Source organism: Aquila chrysaetos, chromosome 1, assembly GCF_900496995.4.
Source record: "Aquila chrysaetos chrysaetos chromosome 1, bAquChr1.4, whole genome shotgun sequence".
NCBI lineage: Eukaryota > Metazoa > Chordata > Aves > Accipitriformes > Accipitridae > Aquila > Aquila chrysaetos.
Window position 1 is genome coordinate 2,089,386 of NC_044004.1, and position 21,018 is coordinate 2,110,403.

Below are 21,018 nucleotides of genomic sequence, written 5' to 3' on the forward strand. Positions count from 1 at the left end.
CCCCTCCTTGCTCCCGTCTGCGATGCCGGGTTGTCTGTGCCCGCACGTCCAGCTCACCGGTCCCGTGCCATATGGGCAGCTGGAAGAAATGGGGGGGATGTTTTGGGGGGGGGGTGTTGGCAGAGCGGTGGGGCTCAGATGCCCCGTGCTTGGCTGGAAACCCAGCTCTGATCTGCTGCCTCCCAGCAAGAAGGGGCAGGAGGTGAAAAACCATCTCTGCTGAGATGGAAAGACATCAGTGCCACCCGGGAAGGGGACACGGACCCAGGCGAGTCCTGGGGCTGCTTGTGCTGCACGCGGGGGTGACGCACGCAAAGCTTTGGGAATAATTTGGGGAAGGTCGAGCTCAAAGCTGGTGCCAGCGCAGGAGGAGGGAGGCATTGCAAGATGTAGCAAGGATGGGAATAATTGCACCCGCAATTAGTGGCACGTGGAGCCACTAATGCTGCGATGCCACCGCGTAACCCGGGTGGGTGGAAATAACCAGGGGCGGCTGGTGCTGCACCCTCCCGCAGGGCACAGGAGGAGGGGAGATGGAGGAGGAGGGAGGGTGGTGGTTCATGCCAGCCGGGGACACTTCTGTTCATGCCACGAACATCTGTGAGTTATTTTCGGCAACTTAAAAAAAAAAAAAAAAAGAAATCACAGGGAAATTGATTAGAAGCAAATTGAATGTTTTCTTGCCAATTTTGGGTGGAAAAAAAAAATTCTGGAAAACAAATATATATTAAATTCATACAAAAATACCGAGTGAAATTCAAGTCGGTTCCTAAACACAAAGGGAGTTCAAGGTGGAACCCAGAAACGTAGCACCTTTTCTTCCCGAAAATCATGTTTGTTTTCATGTGTGCACGAAGCAGCTGAGGATGCAGAGGGGGAGCGAAGCCTGAGGGTTTGGGCCAGACTTGGGACTCTCGTCAAAGCCGTTTCCTTCCCCACAACACGTGGGCCGTTTCGTCCGCTGGGGTTTTGCCGACCCGAAGAAAATTTCCTGCGAAAGTTCCAGCCGGTTGAACCTGAAATGTGCTGTAAAAACATTGCAGGTTTGACGTATTTTCCCAGCTTCTTGGCAGGCGGTCGCGTGACCAAGGTCGACACCTGAAAAGCTGGTGGGGTTGGTCTGGGGACAGGGGGACAACCGCCAGAGCCACCAGGGCCAGTGTCAGTGGTGTTGAATCATAGAATCGTGGAATCATTTAGGTTGGAAAAGACCTTTAAGATCATCGAGTCCAACCGTCAACCCAACACCACCATGCCTGCTAAACTGTGTCCTGTGAAGGAGACCACAGGACTCCAGATGGGACAGCACGTGGTGGTTTGATTGATACTGGGTGACACGTGGGACTGGTTAGGACACCCTTGCTCTGGGTCATAGCAACTTGCTTCAAGCAAGCCTGGAAATCACCCTAAGTTCAGGGTGAAGAGATTTTGGAGCGGGAGCACCACTAATAGCTAGAGGGGGCTTTGGTGGACCCTCACTTCTATCACATCTCTGGGACTGGGCATGGTTTTAGGGGGGCACTGGCTGAGCCCACAACAAAACTGAGCCCCACTCCCTCCTCCAACCAGGGACATCAGATAAGGACAAACGCTGAAGCAAGAGCAGGTGAAGCGATTTTCCCCAATTCCCAGAGAAAAAGTCCTACAACCTCTGGAGCCCCCAGGGCAGAGAAGAGCCCGGGCATCTCTGGAGGCTCGGAGGAGAGACCCGCAGGCAGGATCCGATGGAGACCAAGGATCCTCGTCGTGCTGCGACTGCAGACGCAGCACAAGCAAAATCCTGCAGCTGATGTACAACCGCTGCGAGGGAACGTTTAAAGCCGAAACAACAATTTACCATCCGTTATCTCCATGCAAACGGTGCTAATGTGCTGATAGGGGTGGATGCATCTCGCCTCGGTTATTAAAATGTTGTCTTTCCACGCCGAGTGTGGAAACGACGGATGTTAGCCAAAGGGAAGCGCTGCAGAATTAGCTCTGACATGAAAAATGTTCAAAGCGTTTCTTTTTCTTTTTTTTTTTTTTTTTTCCTAAGGAGAAGTGGAAATTATTTCTGGTGGGAGCAGGGATCCCAGGGAACATGTCAATGGAAATACTGCCAGTCACACTGTCAGAGGCACATTGTGGCTGCAGACTGGAAAGCAGACCTGATAAAACACTCAGCGAGCTGCCGGTGGGACGGATGGAGAAACGTAGACACCAGAGTTATCTCCACGCTCTGCTTTTAATTCCCCATCACAACGATGCTTTTTGATCAGCTGTCACAATCCAGACCTCCCCGCTTAAAACTCTGCTTCCAAACTAAATTCGGGGCTCAGCAGGAGGACCAGGAGAGATTAAATCCCATCCTGCCGTGGCATCGCTGGTCACCACCGGTGGGGCGAGATCAGAAACAGCCCTGGTCCTGCAGGCTGCGTGCACGCAGAGCTGCACCCTGGGCTTCTCGCCAGCGGCAGGGCGATAAAAGCAGGGGAGCAGGTCGTTATCCTCTCCGTTAGAGCCAGAGGGGCCAGAAGCACTTTTGGCAGCGTCTTTTGGCTTAGTTCCCTGCAGATGTGGCTTCTGGGAGATGCACGGGAAGGTCTGAGGGGGGACCCAGGAACACAGAGAAGCAGAGGGGGAAGGAAGGGTCTGGTCGTGAATCTCGGTGTCGGATCTTGCTCTTTTGTTTGGGGGCAGATCTTACTTGCCCTAAGACGTCCCTAGTGCAGAGCTTGTCCCTGAGTCGCCGGAGTCACCGAGGAGAAAACAGCCCTCCAAGGCCATCGTGACCTGACCTCGGTGTTGGCCATAGAGCGATGAGTGGTGTCCCAGAATCGTGTGACCGAGGGCGTTGGGGCTATCCGTGTTGCAGATGCGGTTCGGGGAGGTGTTGCTGTTCCCAGCCACCCCTGCAATGGGGAACGCTGGGAGCTCAGCCCAATTCTAACTGATGGTGATACCTGGGGCCTGAAGCACCGCCAGCCAGTAAACTCATCAGCAGGTCCCATCAGTCATCTTATTAAAAGATATCCCCCCACCTACTTTAGCTTATACCTTTGCAAATGTCTCCTGAGTGTTCATTTTGTCACTCCATCCCCTGCCTCGTTGCTACTTAATGAGTTCAGAATCCAAAAACCCCAAGAAGAAACACAAGAACCTCTGCAAATTGTTTTTGCCCAAATGGCAGGCTAGGTGTTAGCTGTGGAGCTCTGGCTCATTTGCACAGCTCTCTTTTCTCCTCTCTTCCCATTAAGGGTGAAAAAAAGCAAATGTTGGTGTTTTCACCAGACCAATAGACGATTTTACTACCAACCAGCGATGTGTAACCCATCCAGAAGTTGCCCCACTTGGGTAAGGAGAACCATCTCCCAGCCTCCAGTCCAGGCTTTCTGTAGGGTGGTTGAGTTAAATTGAATGCTCTGTAAAAAGACTTAAAATTGCCTCCCCTCTCTCTGTAGCTGATTGATACTTAAGCCTTGTCAAAAGAAAAGTTGCGTGGCAAATACCTCTCTGGCTCCTTACCCAACGGCGTTCATTAATGATAGTTGACAGCGAAGAGCGTTGTCCTGGACGTACGCAGAGCCTCGGAGAGCCTCCACGCTCTCTTCCATTCCTTCCCTGCAAACCTCTTTTCTTTGCTACAGAAGAAGAAAAATCAGAGGAGGGATGAAACATGGCCCCAAACCTCTACATTTTATCCCGCTGTCCGAAATGAGCTTAAACTAGCTTTCGAACCGCTACCCCCTGCCCACTTCATTTCAAGTCTGGACACACCACGCTGTGCTTTCAGACTGGCACGCTCGCTCAGCTCGGCAGCAATTTCTGAGAATTGGGCTTTGGCATCCGAGTTTAATGCCATGGGATGAAGTAGCACAAGTGTCTTGGGAGACGGCGATGACTGAAACCTTCATGGCTCATAAATGCCAGGTTCAACTCTGCTTCATCTCAGCAGTGCTTAATTTCAAAGCTGAAGAGCGACATAAAAATAAATGGAGAACAACGGATTGCGTCTCGGCAGGAATCTGTTTTTGGATGCCGGGTGCGCTGCACGCGGGCTTCCAAGGGGTGGGAGAGGAGAGGTCACCTCCGACTTTGCTCTCCTAGCTTTTGCGTGCATCTGAAACACCAGCTGGCACCAACATTTGATAAGGTTGCAAAATTATTAGCAAAACTCTTTGGATGATGCAGTCTCCAGGGATGTCAGATTTTTCTCCTCTGATTCAAAGGAAGGAGCGGTTTAGTGGAAAAATTAGCAGTAAGAAAGGGAAGAGACTGAGATTTTCTACTTCTCTTGGGCTTATTTAAACCCTGAACGCAGACGCTCTGAGCTTTGGGGCAGGAATACAGTCGCTGAACAAAATAAAGACCTGCCGTATCACGACAGCAAGGACTCACGACCCCAGCGTCGAGGAGGTTGGAGCAAATAAATTCCCTCTCCAGCCCTGACCATCCCAGATGACCTGTACAGAGGACGAGACCCTTTTTCTCTACACTGAGGACTTTGACCCTTTTTTAGGATGCTTTTCCCTTCCGCCACCCTTCAGAGACAGCCGTGGAGAAGAGGAGGGAGCGGAGCTTCCCTGAGGCACCTTAGGGAAGACGCAGGCGAGGGTGATGGGTTTGGGGGATTTCAAGGCGGCGAGCGGACACAGCAGGTACCCCCCGTCCTTCGGTGGAGGACACGACCTCTTTCTCCTCCTCCCGAATTCGGAACCTGGCACAGGACGGGCACAGCCCGCTCACGGACACGCGAACGCCTCGAGATCCACCGCCGTCGTGGTAGAAACTCACCCTCACCCCAGGCAGGAGTCTTCAAACACATCTTGAGTTATTTCTCCCCCCCATTTTAAGAAAGAGGCGGGGAAAAAAAGAAGAAGAAAAAGCCGGGGAAAACCAATTTAACCAGATCATCTACTTTTTATTTCAGAGGAAAGATTTGCATTATTTACTTTTATTTATATACATGTACTTCACATTTGTATTTAAAATGCACAGACCTCCCAATAATTTTCTCGTTCCTGCTTTAAATTAGCTGTTATTTTACAATACAAAAAATTATACCAAAAACTGCAGTCCTAAATGTGTGTATGTATAACACCCACAACCCCCGGCAATGAAATAGTTTACAATACTTGCTCATATTTACATATGAATGCAATAAATGCTAAATTATACATATTAACAAACTAAGCTCAAGTCTGAACACAGATAAGAATCGTAAATAATTACAGAACAAAGAAAAAAATCCAGAATACAATTAATTCAAGGATCTTAGTGTAAAGAACATTTATTGTGCACAAATTTCAGAGTAATATAAAACTCTTTATTTTTATTTTCTTTTTGCTTTTTTTAAAAAAAAAATAATAATGGACTGACATATGTTACACTCCTCCACAATTTTTTTTTTTTTTCTTCTTCTTTCTTCTGGTGATGTTTGTGGAATCAATGATAAATGTAGAGGAAATATGTAAAGAACTATAGTACCTGGAAGACGCACAAAAATAGTCCACGCGTAGTGTTAGAACGAAATAATAAACTGAACAAAACCTGCCCTGACGCAGAAGCAGAAAAACCCAGCATATACACATTATTGTAGTATTCCTAGCAATAGAAACTAATTTAATTTAAGCAGCTATCAACAGAAAGAGCGTGAATTTGACTAAAATTGCCAACAACACGTCCGAAAATGAGAAACGCACACCTATCCCTCCCTTCCCTTTGCTCCCGCATCCCTGAACGCTCCGGCGCGCATCTGCCAGCGGTACTTTTCCATTTAAAACACGCACGACTCTCCCAACCCGCTTTCGCAGCTTCGCTCCGGCGGCTCCGAAAACCCCGAACCCCCTCCCTCCCTTTCCCATGTGGTATTCCCAAATGAAGAGAAAAAGGAAACGGGAAAAGAAGAGACATCGGCAGCTTACTGCGAGCTGGATGGATGAGTTTAAAAGTCGCTCCTGGCACGTAGGGTCCGTTCTTTGCTTTCTCGCAAGCTCAGTGCCGGCAAATCCCTGTTTGCTGGGAAAAGGGGTTTTGCGGGTTCAGAGATGGAGCTGATGCTCCGACCCTAACTCGGGGTCTCGTGGAAAAGAAAAAGCAGCTGCTAACATCGGGAGCAGTTAAGGACAGAGAATCAGCCTCATCTTTGCGGCACTGGACCTTCAGCGGGTTATGGGGAAAGCCTCAATTTTTATTTCAGCCTCTTGAGTGAGGGTATTTCATCAAAAGCTCATTTCAGCTTATTTAGGGCCAAGCAAGCTGAGCTGCCATTTTAAAACCATACTATAAACCCAGCGACTATGTATTTTGGTAAACACTTACTGCAGGGAAAATGATGTTTCTGAGCAATATTTAGTATACAAACTACCCCTAAGAAGCGTGTATCTGCCAACAGGGCCTGCCATGCTTTTATGGTACCATACCATCAAATTTTGGTACGTTATACACTATGACTTTATGCTAATCACAGGCATTACCCCATCGTGTATAGCTTTATTTTGGCAATTTCGATACAGCGCATTTTAAGCCCAGGGAGAGTGGCAATAACTCAAAAGTTGTGTCCCATAAATCTTCTTGTATCCAACATCTTGACCCATGCTGTGGCAGGGTCTCCTGTCGCTCATGCTACAACAGTCCAGAGAAAATCCTGGGCTAAAAAGAATGGAAAACGGTGCACCAAAAAAACGTATGTGATTTGGAGATCCAATGGCACTGTTGCTTTCTAGAATAAAAGGGCTACAACATTTCTGATTTTTATTTTTTTTTTTAAAGGCTACTCTCAATGAATAGAATTGTTCTGAGGGTTGAGACCTTGAATGCTGAATTTCAGCCAGTTATAAACGCTTGAAAAATAGTGATTTTGAATGGAAATCACTGGCACAATCTTAATGGTAGAGGCTTAAACTGCTGACTTAATCCTCCAAGTAATGACTACTTTAAGTACATTTATTACTTGTCTTCAAGCGTTTTTTTTTCCCCCCTTTCAAATGGAAGAGCCGTATTTTACTGCGCTTATACATTTAAGTGAAATGCATTTGAATACATAAAAGTCAAGTTATGCCTCCCTGCTTTATACTGCAAGATATCACGAATATAATTTGATGTTTCTTTAAAGCTCTGGAAAGTTATCTAATACTCATCATATGAAGAAGTTATTAAGACAAAACTCATACATCATTTAAAATGCATCAAAAATACATTCAATATTTTTCTGGTTTATATACACTTTAAATCTTTCAATGTTCTGCACGCTACTGTATAGTTTATGTACAAGTGCAAAATCGGTGTGTTATTTTTCATTTATTTACAGATTCTCCCATGAAATAAGGTTGCTCTTCCCCCACCCTCACCTCCAAAAGAAATAAACCCACAAATCCTTCACTTTTGATATTGGCCTGGTGATAAACCACCGGCAATTCTTCTTCCCCCCATCCATTCCCACCTTCGTCTCTGTTTTACCTTTAAGCTGGGATGAAACTGTTTGCAGCAGAAATATGTATGAGAGTTCTCTTTTCCCCTCATCAATATGGAGATAAGATGCAGAGCAGAGCTACATCCTAAAGGAGCTGTTTCATTTTATTTATATAAATAAGTCTTGTTCCTCTATTTACATTTTTTGGTTCTGCTAAACCTCAAAGTTTGATCATTTTTGCTCGTCTTTCCAAGATCTGACACCTCACTTTGTGGCTACACTTCTGGGCACGCTCCACCATAAGCTTTTGAGACCAGACAACCCAGCTCTCCAGGGGGGGGAAAAAAAAAAAAACCAACCAACCAACAAACCACATTTACATCTTTTTGTTAACGTAAAACTACATCACTCCTCCAGGCCTATTGTTCTGAAAGTTGTTTCTGTTCAGGAAAACCTAAGCAACAACTTTTAAGCACCTGCTTAAGTGCTGTCCTAAATATGGAGACTTAAGCACAAGAGCTTTCTCAATTTGGGTTGGCAGTTCTCCTCCCCAAAAAAGTGTTGGAGAAACAAGAAGATGACATCTCTGAACATGAGGATGTGCATCACGACTGAAAACATGAAAAGTAATAACAGGGGAGGGATTTTAGTCCAGTATTATTTCTCTAGTTCAGGTTAGCCTTATACACATAGGAAGTTAGAAAATATTTTCAGGAGATGAATCTGTCTGAGGTAATCTGTGCATCAGTTAAAACTTAAATTGCCTAAACCCTTTCAATTCTAAAGGACAAAGCTCACCCCTTTCCGTCCCATAATTTCTTCTCCCCAGGGGGCAGTTAACTTCCAGTTTAGAAACAGATGCATTTTTTTATATATATATATATATATATATATATATATATATATATATATATAAATACACACACACACGTGTATATATATAAAATGCATTTTTTCGACAATATTTTTTCTGCAGTCCCATTGTATTTATTAAATGACACATTAAATCAGAATTATAATCCACCACTGTCTTTAAACCAGCAGGCTGTCCCCCATCACTGCTGTCCAGACACGCACAGCAATTCATGTCTTTATTGCGATGCCACTGCGCTCCAAAGAGCTTCTTTAAAATACATGGTTAAAAAAAAAAAAACAAAACCAAAAATGAGTGGCTGATATGTGATCGATCACCAAAACATGCACAAAAAAAGACGCAGTTACTTGGGTTTCATTTTGGAAGAGGGTGCTACCTGGCCAGAAGACTCAAGAGTACTTTCCTTCGCTGCCCTCGATTTGTTAGTTCTCCATTTCATAAATACTAGATGTCCTCATCAGAAACCAGCAACTCAGCGACCTGAATGAAACTGCACTTACTGTGATTAAGCAACAATTACACGCCTCGTTTGGCACCTTCACGTAACATCTTCCTACCGGCTTCAACACCACAACTTTGCGCGGCCCCGGCACTGCGCCACGTTCCAGAATCGAGGGAGACGTTGGGCACCAGCACGTGCAGACTTGATGGGTTAAGTCCAACCTTGAACCTCAAAACATAATTCCAACTAGTCAGAGTACTTGAGACGGTTTGATACGTCCCCCAAAAGCCAAGCCTTAACTTTGCTGTTTGCAAGTCCCTTCCTTTTCACCAACAAGCCACCTTCTTCAACGTCTACGAGAGTTCAACCCCAACGGGAAACCTTCTTCAACGTCTACGAGAGTTCAACCCCAACGGGAAACCTTCTTCAACGTCTACGAGAGTTCAACCCCAACGGGAAACCTTCTTCAACATCTACGAGAGTTCAACCCCAATGGGAAATATCAGTAACTGATCGTGTAGAACTCAAACCTGTGGCCAAACGAAGCTGCTCTCCTTGCTTTTTATTTAAAGTTCTTTTTTACTCCATCCTCAAATGATCTGGCACCTGGAGTGTTGCTTTTTGCACCTTGTAAGGAGACAGAGCAAACCCTTCTGCTGAGGAGCGATGGCTCTGAGCCCTGGCACAGCTCAGCTCTCATCCAGAAGAGTGGCAGGATGGAAGGGGCAGGGAAAGAAGCCAAAAGGGCAGAGAAAAATCAGAAGAAATATAACGTATCTGACCTGGAACACAAACTGCTTCTATTAAAAGAGCTGGTGAAACCAGGAGTTGTCTTATGAGATACTGAAACTCTGCTTTCCCTCCAGATATTTCCCATCTGGTTGAGTAGTTTTTTGGTCAGGAAAATGCCATTTTCCCCTGACTGCACGTGATATATTACAAAGAACACAGATTGCCTTGGGTGACTATATATATATATCTGTGTGTATATATATATTTAAAAGGAATATAATTATGTTGAAAAGAAATATGTGTAGCAGTCTCCTCACTCCCTAGATCTGTTCAAGTCTAGGCACTTGTGTGTGGTGTACGCCAAGCAGGTTAAGACTATGTAAACACTGAGTCCTTCAAAAGCAACATTCAACTTCTCCAGGTATTGCATGTGGTCTGAGCAACACGCAACATCAACCTTTAAACCACTCCGGCTTTTGCGTTCCTGATGTTCTGGACCATGATGACTACAAAAACGCTGTATCTGGAAGAGAGTTCCACTTAAATAATGAGGGAATAAACATATAGTATTAAATGAAAACAAAGGATGAAGATGCTTTGAAGATTAATAGTAGTGTTTATGTGTTGAGAGCTGACACCTGTAAACACTGCATCTTTTTCTTTTTGTACAGTTTGATAAATACATGAACTACAAAGCACTTTCCATGTATAAACCTGAGTGTCATTCATATTGGACTACTGTTCTATTTACACTGACCATGAATGGTGGTGATCGGATGTTACTGGACCTGCAATAAAATTATTTTACTTTAAACTTCAAGAAAACAAAGGAGCAATCTGAAGCCACGTGTCAGTAAAACTTAAGTGGAGCAGTTGTCAAACAAAGCCAACTATCACGTAGATGAGAGAAAAAGTTGGGTTCAAGGAAGTTGTGTTTTTCTGAGTGCTTCTAGTCTCTTGTGACACAACTTGGAAATCCTTCTCCTCCTCCTCCTAGGAATTACTTCTCCATTTTGTTTAAAACCCTAAACAGTTTCTGATGTCCATGCATCAAATACAGGTTCCTGGCTGTGCAGGGGGCTGCTGTTTCCGATTTCGTATTGCACCCGATTTCTCTTTGTAGGCAATTGGCATCTGTTGTGAAATGTCCACCAGTGCACTGGCCACTGCAAGACCTGAGGCAACAAAAAAAAAAACCCCAGTCACGGAACAAAACAGTCACAGAAACAAATCCTTCCGCCACAGCCGAAAAAAACCCTCCAAGCCATAAAGTGAATATAATTTTTTGAGTTCTTCTTAAAAAAAGCCAACTAGAAAAGCATTTTGGCTTAAGAGATTAAACTCTAGCGGCTATTCTAAAATAAGCTTTTAAATACGGCATGTTTTATTGAAAGCAACTGCAGCAGAAAAAGCTGGAAATAAGAAGTGTGGGTATTAATGGATGTGAAACCCATAATATTGAAGGGAAGTGTCTTTCTCTGCACCAGTAGATGTGCTAGACTAAATCCTCAAAGCACGCGTGCATGGATGTCTCACTGCACTTCCCGGACACCCATCATCTCTGCAACCTCCTCCCGGCAAATCCACAGACAAACCACTATTGGCCATCTGGGATTTAGTTCAACACAGCTCACAACCAAACCACCCCATCTCAAACCCAGCTAATAGTTTTTTATTAATCCTCTGCTTCACCATGCTCACGAGGCACTGGAGAAACCCCAGTTAAATCGCAAACTGCCCAGGGGATTATGCCTCGGTGCCCTGACATCAGGTTTAAGTGAGAAGGGGCTGAGAACAAGGAAACGTTAAGCTGGATGGAGAAAACATCTTTCTCCAGAGCTGCTAAGAGGAGAGCATGGATACTTTGAAAGGACTTGATGCCTCTCTACAAATAGAGCTAGGAAAGAAGGGGAATAGGCTGGGAGACAAGTTGCTTTCGCAAGTAACTACTGCAAACCTGTCTGTACCAGATCCCCCTTTTTTCCCCAGCCATAAATTAAAATGTAATCCACATTATCAAATGTTCATCCATCATCTGACCCAAGAAATTGAATCAAACCTCAAGTCGGAAGCTAGCAGGGCCCAAGCTAGCTAGCTTAAAATAACCCGAGCACATCCTCAGCTGCGGTGTGGATACAGCAGTTACTACGGGATCAAGCCTGAAACCGTAAGGTGACTCTGTAAGGCTGGGGAAGGAGCACAGAGTTAATACCAAGCCAGTGGAGACAACGATATTCCTCACCTGACTGTCCTGGTGGTGGTATACCCCCAAGTCCTCGAGGCAACCTCACGAATACAGAGAGAACGGCTGCTTTGTTCCCAAAGCAGGGCTCCAGCGCTATTGGCTTTGGTACAGTCTGCAGCGAGGGAAGGAAGAGGAGAAAACAAATGTTATACGGTGTGTTACACCCTCCCTCTTCCCCCAGCGTCGTCTTTTTCAGATCGTACAAGCTTCAGGGCACCAACCATGTTTCTGCACTTGGCAAATTTCCAGCATGTAGCTAGCAAAGCTAAAACCAACGTTAGTAGCAATCAAAACCCTAGTCATGGCAAAAAAACACATTTACTTAATAAAAATCTAGCTATTAAAAAGTCGAGCACTGCACAAGGCTTATATTTCTGCCTAAATTCAGTAACAAAGGAGCAGCTTACGCGAAACAACAGGATTGAGGGTTTTTTCCCTTCGAACCCATCAGCAGCGTATCACGAATATCGGCACGTCTGACCACTGCAATTTGGCAGTTCAACTTCTATTTCCAGAGTTTAACTCCACATAACACCTTTGCAGCACTGTAGCTTTAACACAGTAAAGAACATTTACCCCCAAACCACACTCGATTTCACTGCTGCTTGCTTTAAACTGTGTTCCCCCAATTATGTCTTTCATTTCTGTTCTTTCCCAAGGGGTCGTGTTCATTTCTGAGTGGTCTTCTAGACCACTCTGGACTATGTTCTTAGGTAGCTGGCTGCTCTGGGAGCTGAAAGTGCTTTAGAAAGCCTGCTGGATTGTATTGTCCTTTTTTAAACTGAAAAGCAGAGGATTCAGTAGAGCAGAGGACCGGTTTGCGATCCTGGCTCTGGATCTGGTTTCAGTGACCTGTCGTATCCTAAGACGCTTAACGTGCTTTACTGAAGCCCGTTTACTTTGAATACAGGTATTTCATACTTACATTACAAACATGGACATGAAATAAAGTTTTCAGATAAAAAGTGAATTGATAATTACAAAGATACAATGGGCAGCCAGCTTTCTCCCGCCCTAGAGGAGCAGGGGACTGGATCCCTCGCTGACCCTCAGTGTCTTTGAACATCACCCTCCCACTGTACTCTTGTAAAGATTTTATTTGAATGGCCAACAGCTAATTTCAATATGTCATTAGAAAGAAAAGATGCAACAGCACAGCCCAGAAACTAAAATAGGTTCTTATCTGAGCCGGGCCCCGATCCCACACACAATTACACGCGATCAGTGTTATTGTGGGATGGCACAACAGTAAGATGAGGATGCAAGTTTACACCTATGAGTACAGGTACAAGAGAGTGCCTTCTTTTGTTCCACATAAGCAACAAAAGCTGAGAAACACTATTTTACCTGGTACGCTCAGTGCTTTCTGATCTTTTGTTTAGTATGGATAAATTCTACCCTGGTATTAATGAAATAATTATTGCTTTTTCCATTAGGCATAAAATTGTACCACTGTACTTAGATGTTCAACAGAAACTCAATACAACGCAAGACACTGAAAAAACTGAACAGGAGTCAAACAATGCTATTGAATTATTGCTGCTCAATAAAAAAGAAAAAAAGAGATGACAGCAAGCAAAATGAAACTTAAAACTGTTTTCATATCTCATATTTACTGTAATGATTGCAACAACAATTTGTTAGTCTGTGCAAGGTAGATAAATACGTATTCTACAGGCTATAACGACGTAAGCTGCTGTCTGCCTGGTTTATGACTGCAGATTTCTTCATCTTCTCCCCACCCCCAACAAAGGGATCAAACTCAAAATAATGCTTTTCCCACAAAGCAACCAAGCATACCGTGGTGCTATATCCCAGAGGCGACTCAATTACCAGAGGTAATGGAGAGAGCACAGAGAAGGCAACTGCAGAAATACAGCCCGCAGACGTCTGGCGTATGAATGGGAGCACGCACCGAACACAAAGTTTATTTTCTTTTGGAGCGAGCCGAGTACCTTACTCCACTGCTAATAAAACAGCCCTGCTGAATCCCGGAGGTTGGAGCACGGTGCTCGGGTGTTACAGCGAGAACTCACACTCATCCTCGGCGTTGAGCAGAGCGGGCAGCAAAGACGAAGTAGCGGGAGGAAGAGAAGGATGAGGACAGACTTTTTAGCAGGGCCTGTTGCGATAGGACAAGGGGTGATGGTTTTAAACTAAAAGAGGGTAGACTCAGAGTAGGTATAAGGAAGAAATGGTTTACAAAGAGGATGGTGAGGCACTGGCACAGGTTGCCCAGAGAGGTGGTCGATGCCCCATCCCTGGAAACATCCAAGGTCAGGCTGGACGGGGCTCTGAGCAACCTGATCGAGTTGAAGATGTCCCTGCTTATTGCAGGGGGGTTGGACTAGGTGACCTTTAAAGGTCCCTTCCAACCCAAACCACCCTATGATTCTACTCAAAACGCTTCTGCAACTCTGTTCCTTCCCCAATATATAAATCGTTCAGTACAACTCTACTCTAACATGCTTTGTAATGTCACGGGGATGCTCAGCAGCACGCTCATCATCCTCCAGCCAATATGCAGAAACAGGAGGCTGGAAAATACTTCTCACGGTCACCGAATCCAGCCCTTCACTAATGCAGGTGACTGCACATAAAAGTGCAATGCTCTGCTTTAAAAGCAGTTACACTTTCAGCCTGTGCCATCGCCTCCGTAAGACCTCTCCAGAGGCTCCCTGCTCCTGGATCTCACCCCTCTGACACCAGAAACTTTCTTCTAACCTCAATTCTTTCCCACCTGAATTTATTCATCCATCTCACATTGTTCTGTGCCTTAACCCTCTCCCTGGGCTTTACCCTACTGTACAGCTCTGCCTTCGTTTGGCTCATCTGAACGAGCAGTGCTCTGAATTTCTTCTCTGAACACCAACACTCCCCTCTCCAGCTCTCCCAAAAGTCCTTCTCTGCACCTCGTCTGCTGCTCTGGACCACGGGTGGGTGACCTGCGAGGCATTTTAGGCTCCATAACGGTATCAAACCCACCCTGATTGTCCTGCACATCATAAAATGGTACGGAAGAAAAGTTCATTATACAGCTCTCAGTCACAGAGCTGAAGGGACCCTGCGGGTATTTCAGCTCATCTCTCAGCCCCAAGCAGGACCCTTTCTCCTCCTCTGCCCTTTCCAACTAATGAACCCTGAGCGTGCAGCAGAAATTCTCATTACGAGTCCCTTTGGGCACAATCTTTCCCTTTCCATGGGATTTTTATTTTGTTCCTCAAGGTCACACGTCTTCCTCCTCTCTGCTCTCCTGCTCCCACTCCGAACCACGAGGAGCTCCTACGCAGGCATCACTGGTGCTGAAAGAGCCCAAAACAGGCAGCCGGTGCTGTCCCCCCGCGAGCGACAGCAGACCCCGGCCATGCCGATACCTAAAATCCAGTATTACTTCACGGGGATGAGTCTGACCCCCATGCTGCAGTGAATTTTTAATCTACCTGATGTGCCACGGATAGCTGAGAGCAGGGGACATACCTCTGAGCCTCCTTCCTTCCCTCGTCAACCTGCTCAGAAAAGCTGAGCGTTAGTAAAAAATTGTTAATATTTCATCGCATAGGGAACTTTGTTTCTGTTAACCACGCAAAGCAAGGAAGTATACTTTCTATAATGATGGCTGCAAAATCTGTCAGGCAGTTGCAAGCTAATTTGGAAGGAATTAAGCACAAGATCATCTCGCTGCACCTAATCTCAATCTTAAATCGAAAAGGGGAAAAAATGGTCTGCTGTCCATCAAAACCAGCCATTTTCCTGAGACAAAGCTGCAGTTAATAACAGCAAAAACCAGCATAAAGAATCAAGTCCTGCAAATTTATTTTTGACAGCACCAGTTCAGGCACCTGCTTTTTGAACTGTGACTCATACAGCATCTCATCTCCAAGCGTGTGCTCGCCAGGCCAAGAGACAAAGCGCAGCCTGATGAAATGACTCACACGCCGAGTGACGGGAATGTTGAATTTGATGCAAGCAAGAGGTCGGCCGGGAGTGAAGGGCATACTGTGCCCTCTGCGAGATATAGAGCAACCCAGCGGTGGAGCCCGGGGACCGTATTCTGCAGACACGGAGAAAAACATGTGGGTAATTCAACCAGCAACTTAATGGCTATCTTGATTGCGGATCTCACCCACGGCTGACCTCGCCGTGAGCCTGCTCGTGTTTTGACGTGACCTACGTAGGTGCTACCACGGCGCAAAGCAGCTAAGGAGGAGCTGGCTGCCTTCATCAAGTTGAATTTTCGTGGGGAGACCCAAGAAGAGCTCACGTCTCCTCTCCTTCCCCACCTCTGCAGCGCATCTGCCTCCTGCGTGGTTTCTGAATGCTCTTGTTGCAGATCCAAGCTGTTTTTCTGCAGGAAGGTTTGGAGTGGACTTGGGAACCAGAGATCGGGTCATTCTAAATGCTTGTGCTTCAGTCTGACAGGTGGCTTTTAGCAGCCCACTTAAAAAAAACCAAACCCATAAAATTCGTAGATCTCCAAACTTTGTAACACCTTTCATCAGATGGTTAAAACGAGACTCTGCCAGAGACTTTTATTTAGAGTGTTTTGATAAACCCATTGTTGAATTATAGAAGCAATTCCTTTTTATTGAAGGCTTAATGGCACAATAAAGTAGACATTATTCAAATCTATGCAAATAAGGTGCATCCCTCAGACACTTGGCACACGATGACTGCTTTGAGCGGTGCCTGAACAGCAGAGTCCCTCACGGGGAGGGGGGCACAGAGAGGAGAGCAGAGCCCAGCTGCTGGAGCAGGTGGACAAAGACCACGGTCAATGGGATAAGAAGATCTCACCTTTGGCGGTGGGTCAATCCACACACATCAAATTACCATCCAACAGCCCGTCAGAAACGAGCCGTGCGCTCGACTCACGAAACACAGCGCACGCGTGCACCCAGCCAACACGTAGGGACGCAGTAAGAAAGGTGTAGCCAGAAGACTATCTCCCTTCTGGTTGCAACCAGGATGGAGGTCAGCGAAGGGGATGCTCTGCTGCCAGGGATGTATCTGTGCTATGAACAGACAACTGCAGCTGGTCTACCCGTCAGGCACGCTTCCCTAAAGCTATTTTTTGTCATCAAAGAAATATTGTGAGTGTGCTGGAGGGACAATTTCACACAGCTGATCATACAATGATAGAATAATTTGGGTTGGAAGGGACCTTTAAAGGTCACCTAGTCCAACCCCCCTGCCATGGGCAGGGACATTTTCAACTTGATCAGGTTGCTCCGAGCCCCGTCCAGCCTGACCTTGGATGTTTCCAGGGATGGGGCATCGACCACCTCTCTGGGCAACCTGTGCCAGGGTTTCACCATCCTCTTTGTAAACCATTTCTTCCTTATATCTACTCTGAGTCTACCCTCTTTTAGTTTTAAACCATTGTCCCTTCTGTTGCTACAGGCCCTACTAAAAAGTCTGTCCCCATCTTTCTCATAAGCCCCCTTTAAGTATGGAAAGGCTGCAATAAGGTCTCCCCGGAGCCTTCTCTTCTCCAGGCTGAACAACCCCAACTCTCTCAGCCTGTTCTCATAGCAGAGGTGTTCCAGCCCTCTGATCATCTTCGTGTCCCTCCTCTGGACCCGCTCCAACAGGTCCCTGTCTCTCCTGTGCTGAGGACCCCAGAGCTGGACGCAGCACTGCAGGGGGGGTCTCACAAAAATGGAGCAGAGGGGCAGAATCCCCTCCCTCGACCTGCTGGCCATAAATACCTGAACCTTTCTCCTGCAATAGACTCTGACGGCTCCTCCACACCAGCAAAGCTATGATCCACGGAGACGGTGGGGAAAAAACCCCAACAGCTAGGAATCAGGATAGCGCAAATGTCAAACAAAGACCAACAAACCAGCCAAGACCTCTCAGCCCGGCACACAGATTTAAACACGCTTTCCCGGGCAATGCACACCATCAGGAAGGTGACCTGCAGCGTTTGGTTTTTAACTGGGAAGCGCTATCACGCGTTTTGGAAACGCACTTGCAAACGGTGACTACCCTTTTTTGAATGAAAAAATAAAATTAATGGTATTTTACGAAGCGGTGACACAACCCCATTGTTCCTGGAGGCAGCGAAATCTGTTCTCAGCTGTTTTCCAGAGATGATTTTACTGGCCAAAACCAGCACTAAAAAGCCAAGCAATTTCAGTTGTTTATGAGTTTTGATATGTACTTAACATGCGTAAAGCTTAAGCAACTATAGAAGTTAAAAGCAGTAAGAGACCTATTAGGTCATCTAATTAGTCCACCTTCTCCAACAGGATTTTCTACACAAACAGGGCATTTTCCAGGACTTTGTCTGGGCTATTTCTAGGTGACCCAGGTGTGGAGTGCACCACCAGTTCCCTTGGGAGACAATTTCACAGCCAAATGCTTTCTGCAATCAAGTTGAATTGCGTGATGTTCAACCTAAACATTTCTTTTTTATTTCGTCTCATTATTTCTATTTACGCTGCTTATATTCGACAAATTCGAAAGGTTAATAATGTGTCACATAAACCTAATGGCTAGAACAATAAATATTCTGTGTAATTTAAAAAACACAGCATCAATTTTATTTAGGTTCTGTAATACACTGCCAGCATATTGCTTCTCAAAATGTATCAAAAAAAATAGTGTAGAGAATTTTTTTTCCTTAACAAGAAAACATATTTCTGTGGTTTGATCAAATAACTCTTACATGGTTTTCAATTTCCAGTAAGGAAATTAAAATAAAGGAAAAATCTTATGGTGGGGGAAGAGAAGAGGACCATTACTGAAACAGTTCAACTTTATTATTTGCTTCCACTTCTTCAGATGATTTCACTCTGTAGAAAAAGGGTCAAATTCCATTTGCAAGTTTTTAAATTGTGCCATTAAAAGCTGAGTGAACATTTGTAAAATGTTACAAGCAATTTTCTATAAAAAAATAGAGTATTAAGTTTTAAAAATCATATTCTCAGGGTAATATGTATGTCCTCCAAGGTAGAGATGAATGAACTCCCAGCAATAATTTGCAGTAAATGAGTCTAGATTAAATATTTACCTTGCCCCTGATATCTACTTTGGAAGTGACAGAGGGGCTGGGGAATGAATTGCTCACAACTCAGCCCTAACACTGGGTTCCTGCATGTGAGGAACTAAATAAAAATCATATTCAAGCCTTTAGATGAATGCTAACGGTCTGAAATTGAAAATACAGATCCGAGCATCCTGAGTTACCAATAACTGGGAGTGTATACGCAAACCAGCCTCCACAGGGCAGCGAGTTTGCTCCCACTGCATTTAACAACCGCTTTCTCTTTTAAAGTGCACATTGTCAATCCAGCAAAACACAGACACAAGCTCTTGGTGAAGGAAAGGATTTCGCTAGGCAAGTTTGTATTTCAAAAGCAGTCACCCTGAAATGACAAAATCTCATGTCACAGCTTTGAGCATTGCCACTCACGTAAAGTCAACGCTCGCCCTTCTTCTTCAATTCCCTGCTGATGCCCCGGGGAGGGGATGGGATGGATGAGGCCATGGGTAGCAAATCTGGGCAAAATATACATGGCCAACGGTAGATATTTATTTTGATTTTGTATGGGTGAAGAGGCAGGATTTTTCTGGTTCTTTTTGACAAGTTGGCTGTTTTTTGCACATGAAAACGTATGAGTAAAAACCCCAACGAAATAGGACAGTTGGATGAAGACTGCAAACACAAGACACACAAAACAGCTACCTGGCATAAAGAAATGCAAATAGGTCCCTGATAATGTTTTTGAGAAGCTGCTGGTGTTATTAGTACTTCAATCAGAAGAGACACTCGTTTGCACTAGAGGGAAAAAAGAGCTTAGAAAAACCCTCTCCTGTGGGAAGCTTCGCGCTCCTTCCTCTTCCTCCAGCAAATTCCTCCTTATCAGCTAAAATCAGGGCCCATTCTGCTGAAAACTTTACAGTCTTCAAACCTTAAACTAGTTAAATCTCAATTATTGGCCAAACAGTCCCTAAATACAAGGCAGGCTTAACAGATGTCTCTACTGATCTCATAATAGCTCCCTTCCAAACATTTATATTCCACATTAAATTATGGAAGCGGCAAAAGTTTGCCCCCAAGTCCCTAATTTTGCGACAGAAAGCAAACCAAGATACCTGGCCCTAGTTAACTGGAAATAATTCATTAGGTGAAGGTTTTATCAGGTATTTTTGTTGTTGCTTTCACAGTACGGATCACAGCCAGACTATATGCAATTTTAGTGCAGCTAATCTGTTTTACACACCTCGGCTGCCCAGATAACGCTCCCTTCTTACCACTGGCAACTCCATCTAGCACGGCGCTCCTTCAAAGGGGATCACGCACTTTTCCATGGATTAGAAAGTGGGCCAGCATAAGCAGAATTAACACCGACTATAGAGTACAAGCTGGGATGTTGCTTTTTGTGGCATGTCCCTCATCACCGTGACGGAACAGGAGGGCTCCTGCCATCCGCTCGCGCACACGGACCAAGTCTAATGAGTGGAAGTGCTTTTGCTAAAGACAAGGAGACAGCTACACACTGACATGCTTTGAATGCCTTAGCATTAATGCAAGGAAAACCTCCTAGAACCAGCAAATGCTAGAAACCCCAGAAATAATGCATTAGAAATTAAATTGCATTTCAAAAGGCAAGCTAACAAGCCTGAGCAGCCTGCATTAGACAGGTCAGGCGAAATAAAACCAGCCTCTCTGGCCTCGAAGGCTGCGCGCGAACCATCTCTAGCAAATGCCACATCAGATTAAGAACATTCAGTTTGTGTTCTCCCCCCTCAATTTCATCCCCTTCCTCCAACTATTATCCTTTTGAGGATAACGAATGACTCTCCCTTTCAGCTTATTCATACCACCTCCAAAAAACCCTAATGTGCTCTGTTCCCCTCTAATGCATCTCGACAGCCTGGTCATTTCTACTTAAGACTACATTTATGTATCACAGCTCAAACTGCCAGCCTTCCGAATCTCCCTGCTTGCACGAGGACCCCCAATCTCAGCTCGGTGGCACGGCCAAGTGGGAAACTTTGTGTTCGCTTACGCTAACCCAGCTCGTTTTAAGTGAAGCTGGGTGGGAGGGGGTCACAGAAGCTGGTCCATCAGCGAATTTGATGGACTAATAGCGGGTCAATAACATGGGATGTAAAGGGGGAAAGTGAGTCATCAAGAGCAACAACCAGAACAGGATAAAAGCTATAAAATCCATCAATTCCTTGGCCCTTGGCTGTTCTTCACTGAACTTGTCTCACTGCATGAAACAGCCCAACACAGAGCTACACGTAAAAATTAAGACGAAGTCGCCCTGTGGAAGCGCTGGAGCTCGACGATGCCTCATTTCAAATCATTCCTCACCGCAGCG

At 45.3% G+C, this 21,018-nt stretch overlaps 1 protein-coding gene across 1 annotated transcript in view; it reads right to left on the minus strand.

Moving 5' to 3' along the window:
* Positions 1–4,917: 4,917 nt before the first annotated feature.
* ATRN (attractin) overlaps positions 4,918–21,018 on the minus strand; it is a 154,940-nt gene continuing 138,839 nt past the window's right edge. The window contains exons 28-29 of the mRNA XM_030041414.2: positions 11,681–11,795; positions 4,918–10,613 (exon numbers count right to left, since the gene is read on the minus strand). Coding sequence (XP_029897274.1) covers positions 10,489–10,613; positions 11,681–11,795 — 240 coding nt within the window. The 3' untranslated portion in view covers positions 4,918–10,488. The remainder of the gene's footprint in view (positions 10,614–11,680; positions 11,796–21,018) is intronic.